Consider the following 15,985-nt stretch of genomic DNA (forward strand, 5'->3'; position numbering starts at 1 on the left):
GCTTGGCTCATCTGTCACGAAGAGGAATAACTTTGCAACTGTTTCTGATTAATAAACATGCCATGCTGGTTGGTGGTAACATTCAAATAAATCCCAGCCCTGAAACCGGCTTAAAATAAATTGTCGTATTATAGCAAAATAAACCACATTCACACTGATTTGCACGAAATAGGCATTTCAGATTTGTCAATTCAAGGCCAAGTATATCATACGATGACTTATTGACTTAAATCATTGTGCAACATCATGGGTAAGCTCTAGCCATAGTCTTTCAGCTCAAAAAAATAGATTTCCACCAAGTTCATTCAGGATAAATTGATACTGATTTGGCTACATTGTTTTATGGAATTTAAGATTCTAGGTTTCAGGAAATGTTCTATTTAAAAAATAAATAAAAAATACGCAAAATGCGCCAACTTCCTGACGCCAACTTCCTTCCAGACACACACACACACACACACACACACACACACACACACATACACACACACACACAACCTTAGGTCTACATCAGCACAACTTTTTCATAACATTCTAGGGAGAGCCCTGCCTGTACATATAAAATGTATTTCTATTGTAGAGGAGCCAATTACCAAGTATCCATAAGACTATAGCCTACCATTCCTAAGGAGGCAGTCTTCTGCCAACATCTGCCGCCTTGGGGTCTGAGGCCGGGAGTTCCGCCGCAGTGAAGTGCTACTCATAAAGATTCTTAAAGTTTGGCTGGATGGTGTTCCACTGACTGTCTTCCTGCGTTGTCTTTACTGTAGGTGGGGTGGATATTCACTGACCTGCTCTCTGAGGACACCAGGATAGGAACGGTTAAATACACAAGGAACAAGGTGAGAACACATCCATACACTGCCTGGACAAGCACTATAACCTTAACCTGTAGACCAGAACTGCGAAATGCAAGGGAATAGCGCACAACATTAGTTTTGTGAATGAATCTAGATGACTCTAGGTGGACAAAGCTGAAATATCTGACTCTTTATTTCTTTGATCATTAAAATGTTTTGTCTGTGTAGGACTCGTATTTCCTGAGTGCAGAGGAGTGCATCACGGCTGGACACTTCCAGAACCAACAGTCTAACCCCTGCAGACTCTCACCCGACGGACACTTTGGGTCCAAGTTTATCACTGTGGCGGCCACAGGTACGCTAGCTACCCATGGCTCACCTAACTAGGCTACCTGTGGCTCACTCTAAGCCTACCGGTTAGAGCGTTGGGCCAGTGACCCAGCAGACGATGAAAAATCTGTCGATGTGCCTTTGTGCAAGCCACTTAACCCTAATTTGCTTTATGACTGAACCTGTAAAACATATTTTCTCTGAACCTATCTGGTGTATGTGACAATAAAACAGTTTGTTTTTACATACAGTGCATTTGGAAAGTAGTCAGACCCCTTGACCTTTTTCCACATTTTGTTACGTTAAAGCCGTATTCCAAAATGGGTTGAATAATAATAAAAAATCCTCCGCAATCTACACACAATACCCCCCATAATGACAAAGCCAAAACAGGTTTTTAGATTTTTTTTGCCAATGTATTACAAATAAAAACAGGTACCTTATGTAAATAAGTATTCAGACCATTTGCTATGAGACTTGAAATTGAGCTCGGGTGCATCCTGTCCATTGATCATCCTTGAGATGTTGCTACAATTTGATTGGATACCACCTGTGATAAATTCAATTGATTGGACATGATTTGGAAAAACACACACCTGTCTTTATAAGGTCCCACAGTTGACAATGTATGTCAAAAAACAACATGCTGAGGTCGAAGGAATTGTCCGTAGAGATCCGAGACAGGATTGTGTCTAGGCACAGATCTGGGGAAGGATACCAAAACATGTCTGCAGCATTGAAGGGCCCCAAGAACACTGTAGCCTTTATCATTCTTAAATGGAAGAAGTTTGGAACCACCAAGACTCTTCCTAGTGCTGGCCGCCCGGCCAAACTGCGCTATCAGGTGAGAAGGGACTTGGTCAGGGAGGTGACCAAGAACCCGATGGTCACTCTGACAGAGCTCCATAGTTCCTCTGTGGAGATGGGAGAACCTTCCAGAAGGTCAACCATCTCTGCAGCACTCCACCAATCAGGCGTTTATGGTCGAGTGGCCAGACGGAAGCCACTCCTCAGTAAAGGCACATGACAGCCTGCTTGGAGTTTGCCAAAGGGCACCTAAAGGACTCTCAGACCATGAGAAACAAGATTCTCTGGTCTGATGAATGCCAAGCGTCACGTCTGGAGGAAACCTGGCACCATGCATACGGTGAAGCATGATAGTGGCATCCATCAAGGACTGGGAGACTAGTCAGGATCGAGGGAAAGTACAGAGAGATCCTTGATGATTAAACCTGCTTCACAGTGTTCAGGACCTGAGACTGGGGTTAAAGGTTCACCTTCCAACAGCACAACCATCCTAAGCACACAGCCAAGGCAACGCAGTAGTGGCTTCGGGACAAGTCTCGATGTCCTTGAGTGGCCCAGCCAGAGCCCAGATCAAACATTTCTGGAGAGACCTGAAAGTTGCTATGCAGCGACACTCCCCATCCAACCTGACGGCGCTTTTGAGAGGATATGAAGAGCAGAATGGGAGAAACTCCCCAAATGCAGGTGTGCCAAGCTTGTAGCGTCATACCCAAGAAGATTTGAGGCTGCCAAATGTGCTTCAACAAAGTACTTAGTAAATGGTCTGAATACTTATGGGATCTTTCTTGTTGTTTTATAAATTGACGAGGGACATTTTTAAAAATACATTTTTGAACAAGGCCGTAACGTAACAAAAAGTGAAGGGATCTGAATACTTTCCGAATGCACTGTGTATATTTTGCTATCCTGGGCCTGCGCCATTGTCTAAAAGAGCAATCTGTTTACATAACATTGAGTGATGATTGGTATTCCCTGATCTTGTGATATTCATAGATCAGGAAATCCCTAGCCTGGTCCCAGATTGTTTTGTGCCGTCTTACCACTCCTATATAATTTATTTGTGTCCGTTTCGCGAAATTCGTCCTGCATCTCCTCTCAAACTTAACAGTACAGCATCACCACATAGGTTATAAAAATATATACAATTACATAATTATATATAATTACAGAAATATATAAAACAAATCCTATGGTATTTGACCATTTGATTCAACCCCCAGTCGGACTCTGTGTTACCCGCCAGGTGGTCCTGATAACCAGGTGCACTTTGAGGGTTACCAGGTGTCTAACCAGTGCATGGCCCTGGTGAGAGACGAGTGCCTACTGCCCTGCCGAGACGCCCCCGAGCTGGGCTACGCTAAAGAGTCCAGCACAGAGCAGTATGTACCGGACGTCTTCTACAAGGTACAGGAACACACACACGCATTCTTAGACTGTCTAAACTTCTCAAAAGCTCAATAAACTCTGAAAGAGACTGCACTCAAAGTCACTACCTTTTCTTTCTCACCACTAACAGACCATTTTGTCATTTTAGTTCACCAAACATTTTCTTTTGGCTGAAACTAAAGGAACAAACGTTGACATGCTTGATTGAAGTTTATTATGCTTCAATTAAGTGAAATTATTCAGTTGATCAGTTAAATGGATGTGGCTATGGTATGAATAAATGGAGCTAGCCAATAGTGTTGCTGGAAAAATTGCTATACTGTTACATCGCAATATTATTTTGGACGATATTTCGATACTTTGACTCCAAGAATTAATTGTTTATTTTTGCTAGGTAGCGCTAGTCAGTTGTACCTGCGCCAGAACTCCAGTATTTTTCATCCTATAATTTGTTCTTCATTTTAAATAGTGAGCCAACATGTTTTCAGCACTTTTATTTCTATTACTAACCTCGTTTCCATCTACAGTTTTATTCAAGTAGTCATACCGTATAAAAAAAAAAAACACGACAGCTGTGATGGAAACAGGAAGTATCAGTACAATTTTATAAATGCTGACAGATAATTTGTTAGTTCGACATGGGATCTTTTTGTCTGTAATTAATTATGCGCGAATTAGCTGTGGATATGCCTTTGTGTCAATATTGATGTAATCAACTATCATATTGAAGTAAACTTGAAGTCACGTGATGATATGGTATGATCCTCCCACTATGACTCAGGAAAGCATGCAGTTTATTAGGCTAGATATTAAATAAGTTATGAACTTCACAGGGTGGTGAAAGTCCAAGGTGATGAGCTTGATGCTCCTTTCTAATAATGAGGGTCTTATTCTGGTGACATGATCGATGCTTGGCTGCCATTTGACAAATTTCAAAATAATTTTCTGTCCATAATATTCTCATCATGTAGGCTGTACCCTCACTGTATCTGCCAGCTGTTGGCTCGAGCGCATGTGCCAAGACCAGAGTGGACACATTCGCTATATAACGCAACATGCTTAGTGATAAAACCATCAGTACAGTTGAAAATGCTAAGGAAACTCATTTTTCTGTATTTAAAAAAAAAAATGTTACACTGTTTTTGCCCCAATTTCGTGGTATCCAATTGGTAGTGAGTCTTGTCTCATCGCTGCAACTCCCGTACGGACTCGGGAGAGGCGAAGGTGGAGAGCCGTGAATCGAGCCGTGAATCCTCTGAAACCCAACCAAGCTGCACTGCTTCTTGACACAATACCCACTTAACCCGGAAGCCAGCCGCACCAATGTGTCGGAGGAAACACTGTGTACCTTTTTTTGCTACAGTATTCCTATTTTTCTCTCCATTGACGATTGTTCTTCCCCTCAACAGGACAAAGATAAATTTGGCAACGACATCACTTATCTAGCCCGGCCTCTTCCCGTGGAGTACCTTATCATAGACGTGAGTATGATTGATTATTTTTTCTTCCGATGTTTCTGTTAAAACAAGAAGAAAAATTCATAAAATTCCATGTGAATTCATTGTTGCTGCCAGCAACATGGTTAACCATTGTACCTGTACTACTTTATCTCAATTTCCTTCTCATTTAACTTCTCAAAGAATTCCCATACAGGACTTCGCTGCTGTAGCTTGCCTTTCTATTCGCCATTTTCCCAACTGTTAACCATGATGACGTAGTGGTGGAGAGTCGACTCCAAAATAATTGTTTCCTAAACTCCTTGCACGTCGACTCCCATTTCTGAGTGCTAAGATTTTACTCCTAAGATTCCGTATTTTTGGAACGGTGGAGACTGATTGGTTGCCGTACTTCCGAGAACAAACACTTGCATCTTTCATAACGAGCTTGCAAGGGATGGAGAGCGCAGGGGTGGGCGCAGTTTAGGCAGGAGGCCACCAGTCAAAACCGTGCTGTATCTCGCAATGGAAGGCTGTATGTCACACTTTATTGGCTTGCAATGTCTCATAACTTCAATGAAGCATGGCCTATCATCAATGAATAGGCTTGGATATTGAGATTAGCGAGATGCAACACTTGGCTCTCTCACAGTCACATACAGTATGTGCACAGGTTCACTTCAAGCTGTTCACAGCTTGGTAGCCATGGCACCAAAGCAGTGGAAAAGTTGAGCCTTCCCCTTCAACGTTCTTAGTTGTTGCGGAAATTGATCCACCAAGCTGTTTACTTTGTGCATCTTCATTAAAAAAAGTTTTTCGGTTAGCAATCTTTCCTAATTTCAAGCATCCTAACTTTGTTTAAACGTTCACACCCCTAGATTGAACAAGTTCTTGCATATACAGTGCCTACAGCAAGTATTCACACCTTAAATTTTTCCCCATAATTTGCTGTTACAGCCTGAAGTTAAAGTTGAGATTTTGTCACTGGCCTACACATAATACCCATAATGTTAGTGGAATTATGTTTTTAGAAATCTTTACAAATGAATTAAAAATGAAAAGCGGAAATGTTTTCATTCAATAAGTATTCGAACCCTTTTGTTATGGCAAGCCTGAAATAAGTTCAAGTATACAAATTTGTCTAACATGTCACCTAAGTTGCATGGGCTTACTCTGCAATAATAATGTAAAAACATTTTTTGAAAGACTACCTAATTTCTGAACCATTCACATGCAGTTATCTGTAAGGTCCCTCAGACAAGCAGTGCATTTATAAATGTATTTATAAACATCAGCAGACGTCACAAAGTGTTTATATAGAAACCCAGTCTAAAACCCCAAACAGCAAGCAATGCATATGTTGAAGAACTGTGGTTAGGGAAAAACTGCCTATAAAGGCAGGAACCTAGGAAGAAACCTAGAGGAACCGGGCTCTGAGGGGAGGCCAGTCCTCTTCTGGCTGTGCTGGGTTTGAGATTATAAGAGTACATGGCCGTTAAGGCCAGATCGTCCTTCAAGATGTTTAAACATTCATAGATGACCAGCAGGGTGGTTGTAGAGGGTGCAACAGGTCAGCACCTCAGGAGTTGTCTGTTGGCTTTTCATAAGTGAGCTTTCAGAGGTTGAGACAGCAGGTGCAGGGAGGGATGAAGAGGGGGAACCAGAAGACAGGAGAACTTCATCGGATGAGTGACCCTAGCCCCCCGGCACATAGACTATTGCAGTATAGATAATGGAGGCTGAGATGGGGGGTCAGGGGACCCTGTGGCCATGTCTAACAATACCCCCGGACAGGGCCAACCCCACCCACTTTGCCAAAGCACAGCTCCCACACCACTAGAGGGATGTCAATAGACTACCAACTTTCTACCCCTACCCATAGCCCACGAATATCTCCACCGTACGAGCAAAACCAGACAGGAAGATCACGTCAGTGACTCAACCCACTTTAGTAGAGTATAGCACTGACTGTGCTAGTGTCAGACTCCACTAAGCTGGCAGGCTGGCTTAACCGCCTGCTGCCTGGCCTGCACCCTATCTCCTAGAAGAGTTAGACGGGGCTCTCTGTTGATAGCACCCCTCCAGCTTGGATGCAGTTGGTCACTCCTCAGCAGGTTTGGCCCCAGAAAGAGGGCCAGTTATCTACAAAGTTTTCAACCAGCGATTTTTATTTATTATTTATTTATTTTTTATTTAACCTTTATTTAACTAGGCAAGTCAGTTAAGAACAAATTCGTATTTACATTGAAGGCCCAGTGAGTTAGGGGCAGAACGACACATGTTCAGGGGCAGAACGACAGATGTTTACCGTGTCAGCTCGGGGATTCAATCTAGCAACCTGCCCAATGCTCTAACCACTAGGCTACCTGCCGACCCATGTAGCCCAGTGTTGTGCGAGTCTGCTGTAGAGATCATCACTCCCCTTAACTGGGGCCCAGAGACAATTACTCAATGCCAACACGTCTTTCTAGCTGATTTACATGAAGCTATGTTGCCCTTTGACCTGTTTCATCCTAACACCGTTGGTGCCAATGTGGATAACAATATTCCTATACCATCTACACTCGCCAGTTTTAGCCTCCGCCAGCACCATCTTCAGATGAGCTTTTACGTTGATATCCCTGCCCCCTGGTAAACAGTGTATGATCGCTTTTAAAGTCTAATATTAAAGTCTTAATACCTCTTCATATTTTCAAGCATATTGGTGGCTGCATTGTTTTATGGATATTCTTGAAGTTAAGGACTGGGAAGTTTTTCAGAGTAAAAAATAAACGTAATGGAGCGAAGCACAGGCAAAATCCTAGAGGAAACCTGGTTTAATCTGCTTTTCACCAGACACTGGGAGATTCATTCACCTTTCAGCAGGGCAATAACCTTAAACATCAGGCCAAATCATTGTTGCTTACCCTGAAGACGGTAAACATTCCTGAGTTGCCGTGTTACAGTTTTGACTTAAATTTTCTTAAATCTATGGCAAAACCTGAAAAAGGTTGTCTGGCAATGATCAACCAATGTGATCGCTTGAAGAATTTTCAAAATAACATTTTGCAAGTGTTGCACAATCCAGGTGTAGAGAGCTCTTAGAGACTTACCCAGAAAGACTCAGCTGTAATTGCTGCCTAATGTGATTCAAACATGTATTACCTCAGGGGTGTGAATACTTCTGTAAATTAGATATTTCTGTATTTAATTTTCAATAAATGTGGAAATATTTCTAAAAACAATTTTTTTCACTTTGTCATTTTTCCCCAACTCAACAAAATGTGAAATAAGTCGAAGGTTATTAATACTTTCTGAAGGCACTGTCGGTAATTCATCAATGACATGTTGTGTTGAGTAGCGGTAGGGCAGGTTTTAGAGTTTAACAAACTTAGCAGGGCCAGTCTACTAAAATAAGCCTCTGTCAATCAATATTATTTCATTTACATTCCCCATGCCTTCCAACTAGCAAGTTCATATACACATGTTGTTTTCACAACATTTTGGTTGCTGTGTGTGTTTACGAACAACTAAATGGTCAAACCGAAACTTTGCCCAATGATGTCAGGATGATCTCTTCCTCTTTCCACAATAATGTCATAGAATGTTGGCATCTCCATGCCATGCAGCCATACATCTACCACCTCACCCTGGAGTGGTGCTCGCCAATGATGAGCCAGAGAAAATAAAAAGAACTAGATAACTTGCCAAATATTTATTACCATCTGAGAGCACTTAATTCCTTCTTGTATTCTGTTTTCATATTGACATCTGTTTTCTTGGCTGTTTTCTTGGCTCTACATCTCACTGATGTCAGAGTGAAGGCGCGTGCTCTCAAAGATCTAACTCGTTTCCAGTCAGTCAACTCTTCTTCTTCGCTCTCCTTCCTTCCATCTCCATCCAGATAACCACCACGTTCCCCAAGGACCCCCAGTACACCTTCTGCTCCACACAACGCTTCCCCATAGAGAACAGAGACATCCTGGGAGAGACACAGGTAATCATTATCACACGCACACCATTCTGCTCCACACAACGCTTCCCCATAGAGAACAGACACATCCTGGGAGAGACTTGCTCAATAACACACCCACAGTAACAAATAAAATGTTATATTTATTTTGCTTCAGTAGCCAAATAGTGACCTACATACTTCTCTCTGTCTCAGAGCTTTCAGAAGGCTCTGTCATTCCCCCCCTGACCCTATAACCCTCTTTGGCAACAGCCACAATTTCTGCTATGTTTCAACCTGACCTGATCACATGGAACTCTGCCAATGAAAATGAATGCTCATGTTTAGAGTCCCTGGGCAATGGAGGGGTTATAGGAAATTATTACTCTCGATCATATTCTATGTTTTCCCCTTTCTGTGTGTGTAACAGGACTTCCACAGTTTAGCTACGTACCTGTCCCAGTGCACCTCCACTGTATTCCTGGACATTGTGTCGGATTTTCACCTACTCATCTTTCTGGTCACCAACGAGGTCATGCCTCTCAGAGTAAGTACTGTAATGCCACACACACTCTTTTCCACACATCATACAGATTTGCGCACACACCAAACACGTTCAAGCACAATGTTTTGGTTTGTTGTCACGCTACAAAAGGTTCAGATTATCACCACCATTGTCCAATGTGGAAGTGATTAGTGTCGTAGTCATCAGGATGTTTTTCCTGAGAATGTCTTTGATGGCGGTTAAATACATTACACGCTTTACATAATAACGCTTCACCATCTGGCAATCTGACGGATGAATCTGGGTTTAGTGAATGCCAGAAGAACGCTACCTGCCCCAATGCATAGTGCCAATGGTACATTTTGGTGGAGGAAGAATAATAGTGTTGGTTTTTTTTATGGTTCGGGCTAGGCCCCTTATGTCCAGTGAAGGGAAATCTTAACGCTACAGTATACACTGACATTCTAGACGATTCTGTGCTTCCAACTTTATGGAAAAAGTTTGGGGATGGCCTTATCCTGTTTCAGCATGACAATGCCCTCGTGCACAAAGTGAGGTCCATAGAGCAAGTCCCCGCAGCAACGTTCCAACATCTAGTGGAAGCCTTCCCAGAAGAGTGGAGGATGTTATAGCAGCGACGGGGGGACCAGCATAATTTGAATGCCCATGATTTTGGAATGAAATGTTCAACGAGCAGGCATTCACATACTTTTGGTCATGTAGTGTTTTACTCACTTTAAAATACAGTGCCTTCCAAAGTATTCATATCCCTTGACTTATTCCACATTTTGTTGTTACAGCCTAAATTCAGATTGGATGAAATATATTTTTTTATCACCCATCTACTCACAATACCCCCTAATGACAAAGTGAAAACAAGTGTTTATAATTTTTTGCTAATTTATAGAAAATTAAATACAGAAATATCTAACATGTAAGTTTTCACACCCCTGAGTCAATACATGTTTGAATCACCTTTGGCAGCGATTACAGCTTTGAGTCTTTCTGGGTAAGTCACTTAAGAATTTTGCACACATGGATTTTACAATATTTGCACATTTTAATATTCTTCAAGCTCTGTCAAGTTGGTTGTTGATCATTCCTTGACAGCCATTTCCAAGTCGTGACATACAGTACCAGTCAAGAGTTTGGACACCTGCTCATTCCAGGATTTTTCTTTATTTTTACTATTTTCTATATTGTAGAATAATAGCGAAGACATCAAAACTAGGAAGTAACACGCATGGAATTATGCAGTAACCAAAATATTGTTAAACAAACTGAAATATATTTGAGATTCTTCAAAGTAGCCACCCTTTGCCTTGATGACAGCTTTGCACACTCTTGGCATTCTCTCAACTAGCTTCATGAGGTAGTCACCTGGAATGTATTTCAATTAGCAGGTGTGCCTTATTAACAGGTTATATGTGGAATTTCTTTCCTTAATGCGTTTGAGCTAATTAGTTATGTTGTGACAATGTAGGGGTGGTATACAGAAGATGGCCCTATTTGGTAAAATGCCAAGTCCATATTATGGCAAGAACAGCTCAAATAAGAAAATAGAAATTCAGTCCATTACTTTGAGACCTGAAGGTCTGTCAATCTGGAAAAGTTCAAGAACTTTGAAAGTTTTTTCAAGTGCAGTCTTATAAATGATCAAGCGCTATGATAAAGCTGGCTCTCATGAGGACCGCCACAGGAAAGGAAGACACGGAGTTGCCTCTGCTGCCGAGGATAAATTAATTAGATTAGCACCACCTCAGATTGCAGCCCAAATAAATTCGTCAGAGTTCAAGTAACAGGACACATCTCAATGTCAACTGTTCAGAGGAGATTGTGTGAATCAGGTCTTCATGGTCAAATTGCTGCAAAGAAATAACTACTAAAGGACCCCAATAAGAAGAGACCAAGAAACATGAGCAATGGACATTTAGACCAGTGGAAAGCTGTCATCAATGCAACGGGTGGCTACTTTGAAGAATCTCAAAATATATTTAGATTTGTTTTAACCGTTTAAAAAAATATATTATTATTACACAATTCCATGTGTCATTTCATAGTTTGGATGTCTTCGCTCTTCTTCTACAGTGTAGAAAATAGTAAAAATAAAGACAAACCCTTGAATGAGCATGTCCAGACTTTTGACTGGTACAGTATAATTTCAAGACAATAAAATAAAAAAAAATAAAAAATCAAACACTGTTATTGCACACAGTGAGTCCATGCAACTTGTGACTTGTTAAGCTAATATTTCTCCTGAACTTTAGGCTTGTCATAACAAAGGGGTTGAACACTTATTGACTCTTGACATTTCACGTTTTCATTTGTTATTAATTTGAAAACATTTCTAAAAACATATTTCCACTTTGACATTGTGGGGTATTGTAATACATTTTAAATTCAGGTTAACATAACGAAATGTGGAAAAAGTCAAGGGGTGTGAATACTTTCTGAATGTGCGCTGTATGTTGTATAACAGAGTTATAATGATCTGTTCATAGGACAGCATTGGTCTGCTGCTGGACGCGGTGAAGACAAAAGACGAGGATCTGGCTCAGACTTGGAAGAAGTCTGAGCAGTGGGCCACCATCGAGCAGCTGTGCAGTAAGTACCACTGGGCATCAAGGAGGGTGCTGACATGCCTTAGTTTAAATTTTTACATTTCTATAGCTGTTGAGAAGAAATGGATTGGATTTTAAAGTGATGGATGAGTTGAACTTGTCTTGCATTAATTTCAGTAAACCTTTATTGACCACAAAGACCAATTTGGAATCAGCTCATTACATGTATCATTCCTTCATACAAAAATAAGTCTGAAAAGTAATCACTGGTAAGAGTCACCTGTTTTCCCTTACCCCTGACCACTCTCTCTTCTCTCCTCAGGCACGGAGGGTGGGCAGCCATCGGGCCCTCAGGAGTTTGGTGCCATGGGTGGGGGTCCCTCTACCCCAGCTTCCTCATCAGCCATGTGGTCCTGCCTCCACTGCACCTTCATGAACCAACCAGGCACAGAGCTCTGTGAGATGTGCAGCCTGCCGAGGGGTTAAACCCCATCCCTCCTGTGGCCCCCTGCCCTGCTTCTCAATCCCTTCCTTTACTACCCTATGTCCAGCCCTGCCCACCTCCCCGCTTCCTTACGCACCAATGACATCATTGCACCGGGATTGGATGTTTCCTCCTCTTGGCCCCTCCCCCTGACCCTCAGTCCCTCCCATCTCAGACTGCTTAGAAATGATAAGCGCAAAATGAAGGCACTAGTTTACAGCAAATGAAATTATGTAACAAAGGTTGACTGTGTGCTCTCAATCCTCTCTCTTTCTCTCTCTCTCCGCCGTGGCCTCTGACTGAGACTGGCTGGGACATGTTTAGGTAAAAGCACTTTGGCATCAAGTCTTCTTCCCTATTTCTCCCTATGGCCCCTAATAATTCTTCCATGACCTGGCTCCCCAAAAAATGTCTGTGCTTCAGGACAACGGCAAAAGAAAGACTCTAGAATTTGGATGTTATATCCCACTCACACCGACCAGTGCCCATCCCCTCTTGCTGTTATGACTTATTCTGGAAATTCTGTTGTGTAAATAATATACATTATTAGAGGAATGATTGATGCTGTTTATTTAATTACATTTAATTCCTGATTGTAGCTACAGTATATATCTGGACTTTTGAATCAGTTTGGGTCAGTTTTGCGCCGTCAGATGCTACAGTTCTTGTAGAACTCATCCTCCCTTACAGTTGACAGTTATCAGACAGTGACGGTCTATCTATAAGATCTCTTCATTGGCCCAAGCTTAGAGACGTTAAAGTGATCTATCATACACAGTATCATAAATCTAACTTCCTTTATTTAGTGTTTTCTGTTGCAGGAGTGATGTTTGTTCTCGGTTGCTTAGGCTTTTCCCCTTGGTTGATGCCATGCCCTCAGGAGTAAGTTTGGGAGATGGCCTTTTGGGTTATATTTCTCATTTGAATTAGAACTGGCGTACATGCTCAGTATTTGTTATATCTCCAATTGAAGCTTATACTGTATAGTAGACCATGCCTGTTTTGATGGCAGCTTTGAGATGCTTACTTACAGTGTAGGTAGTTAACCCAGTATCTCCCTCTTTCTCGCCATAGCTTTTTCTGGCCTCTTGTCCTTTTTCGACTGGGGCCAGGGCGTAGAGAATGGGTAATATCTTCTCTGACGGGCCCCCTATGGATCTCCATCACTCTGCCTTCAAAGACTCCATAGGTCACAGGTCAACATAGTGGGAGAGAAAGATACCTTAATGGTCCATGCCTTCCAGCAGGCCAATGTGCTGTGCACCTGGGATGGAGAGGAAGAAAGATGGTGAGGGGAAAAAGAGATTGCCAAGAAGGGGGGAGAAGGCAGGCAGTGTTGAGCTCTGGGTGTGTGTGCTTCTTATACATAGAACCAATATTTCCCTCCACTAAAAGCTGTAAAACTGAACTCATTCCTTCGGTAGTAATTTGATGTCAAATAACTGATGTCCACTGCACAATCAATTCAGTAGGGAATGTTTCCCCTTCTCATACCCCCTTTTTGAGATGCAGATTACAGTGATCCAGGTACACTATAATGTCTATAATGAGAATATGAATGGGTTAGCGGGTATCATTGACCTTCCACACGAGCACTTATTCCACAAGAGCTCTGTCAACACTGGGGGGTTGTGTGTTACTTCACATATATCGCTGATTCAAGGGATTCAGCTTTATATGCTTGAAATAAAGCGCTCAAACCTTTACACTGCTATTTTGATAGCATTCAACTAATTAATTGGTTTGATTTTCTTTTTTGGTTTGATTTTACTCTAATTTGACATTGTAGAAGTCAGATTTAGTCCAACAGATACCTCAACTTTTTCCAGCCTTCAAGTATTTCCTGAAGAGGGGCTTTATTCAAAATATGTAGCGAGTGTCCCAAGAGGTTGGGCCTGTTACTTGAATTTTTCATCCATTTTGGGGCTGCTATCAGGAAATGGTCATTTTTAAGTTAAAAAGAAGAGGGGGGTGGCGGTCATAGCTTTCAAATTATGCTATTTATAAAGATTTTTTTATAAGAGCTTAGAAGTAATTTTCATTGACGTGAGTATATATTTTTAGTTTGTAGATTAATTTGACAATGCTTTAAGGTTATTTTGCCTGTTTCTATCCCTTTCCCTCTGTGAGAAGATCTGAAGATCTGCTGATGCCATGCTAACGGATTGATGAACAGTACATAACACATGTCCTAGCTCTGGTCCAGGGGCTTACATATGGCTTGCTGATGAAGCCGCACGTAATGCCCTGGACCAGAGCTACAAAAGTCCCAACTTCCCGCTCAGAGCTGAAGAATTGGACCCTGAAAGAAAGTTATGATACTGTACACCTGGATTTAAATTTTCAATATCAAAAATACCAGTAAAACAATAAAAAAAATAATTCCTATCAATGGAGCAGTGTTTTATTTTGTTTTGCCTGATAAGCCTGATATTGTTTCTTCATAACTGTACTTTACAGCTGATTTTGCCCTCTTAGGGAAGTGGTTAAGGTTGGGGCCTATTTAAAAGGCCATATGGTGCGTGGCCTCAGAATGCATGTGTACTCTGAAGCACTGTGTGCTTTTTGAAGCAGGACCTCCACCATTGCTCCTGAGTGGCGCAGCGATCTAAGGCACTGCATTCCCTGGTTCGAATCCAGGCTGTGTCATATCCAGCTGTGATTGGGAGTCCCATAGGGCGGCGCACAATTGGCCCATTGGTTAGAACGTTGGCATTGTAACCGAAAGGTTGCAAGAATGAGTCCCCGAGCTAACAAGGTAAACATTTGTTGTTCTTCCCCTGAACAAGGCAGTTAACCCACTGTTCCTAGGCCGTCATTGTAAATAAGAATTTATTCTTAACTGACTTGCCTAGTTAAATAAAAAATGAACTCTTTCCCCATATTCTTTTGAAGTCTTTACAAATTGGTGTTTTTCTGATTTGTGTTATTTTGTTCTCAACTGGTCCCTGTTTTTCAGCTTCTGGGAATTGTGTATAGATCCTTGAGACATGGGGCCATGCATTATGCTGAAACATGAGATGATGGCAGTGAATTAATGGCATGACAATGGGCCTTAGGATCTTGTCACGGTATCTCTGCATTCACAAATTGCCATCGATAAAATACATTTGTGGTCGTCTGTAGCTTATACCAGCTCATGCCAAAACACCACTGCCACCATGGGGCACTCTGTTCACAACGTTGACATCAGCAAACCGCTCACCCAAACAAGTCACTAGGCACACTCCCTCAACTTGGGACATCTGTGGCATAGTGTTGTGTGACAAAACTGCACATTTTAGTGTGCGCAAGAAGCACCTGTGTAATGATCATGCTGTTTCTTGATATACCACACCTGTCAAATGGATGGATTATCTTGGCAAATGAGAAACGCCGTCGCCCACTAACCCCTTCTCCTCCGAGTTCCCACAACCTTTGAGATCCAGCTCTAGAGACTAACTACCAAGTCACAGGTATGTAAATAAGTGCTTTAAATTGGAGAGAAATAAAGGTTTTGTGTATATGGAAAATTTCTGATATTTTTGTATTTTTTCAGCTCATGAAACATGGGACCTACACGTTGCATTTATATTTTTGTTCAGTGTACTACTTTTACTTTGTTTTCAAATGCATATTTTAAAATGGATATAATTTTAGCCATAAAGTCAAGATAACGTATTGATATGATAAAATAGCCATGAAGAAAACATAAGGAAGTGTAATGTCCCTGCTTCCAATTAAATCCACTAGTCTGTGACACAAT

General features: G+C 41.6%; 1 protein-coding gene across 1 annotated transcript in view; it reads left to right on the top strand.

Moving 5' to 3' along the window:
* LOC118397505 (nuclear protein localization protein 4 homolog) overlaps window positions 1–14,628 on the top strand; it is a 38,862-nt gene extending 24,234 nt beyond the window's left edge. The window contains exons 10-17 of the mRNA XM_035792351.2: window positions 771–842; window positions 1,029–1,155; window positions 3,181–3,341; window positions 4,733–4,804; window positions 8,643–8,735; window positions 9,121–9,237; window positions 11,697–11,799; window positions 12,079–14,628. Coding sequence (XP_035648244.1) covers window positions 771–842; window positions 1,029–1,155; window positions 3,181–3,341; window positions 4,733–4,804; window positions 8,643–8,735; window positions 9,121–9,237; window positions 11,697–11,799; window positions 12,079–12,242 — 909 coding nt within the window. The 3' untranslated portion in view covers window positions 12,243–14,628. The remainder of the gene's footprint in view (window positions 1–770; window positions 843–1,028; window positions 1,156–3,180; window positions 3,342–4,732; window positions 4,805–8,642; window positions 8,736–9,120; window positions 9,238–11,696; window positions 11,800–12,078) is intronic.
* The last annotated feature ends 1,357 nt before the right edge of the window (window positions 14,629–15,985 follow it).

Source organism: Oncorhynchus keta, chromosome 2 (assembly GCF_023373465.1).
Source record: "Oncorhynchus keta strain PuntledgeMale-10-30-2019 chromosome 2, Oket_V2, whole genome shotgun sequence".
NCBI lineage: Eukaryota > Metazoa > Chordata > Actinopteri > Salmoniformes > Salmonidae > Oncorhynchus > Oncorhynchus keta.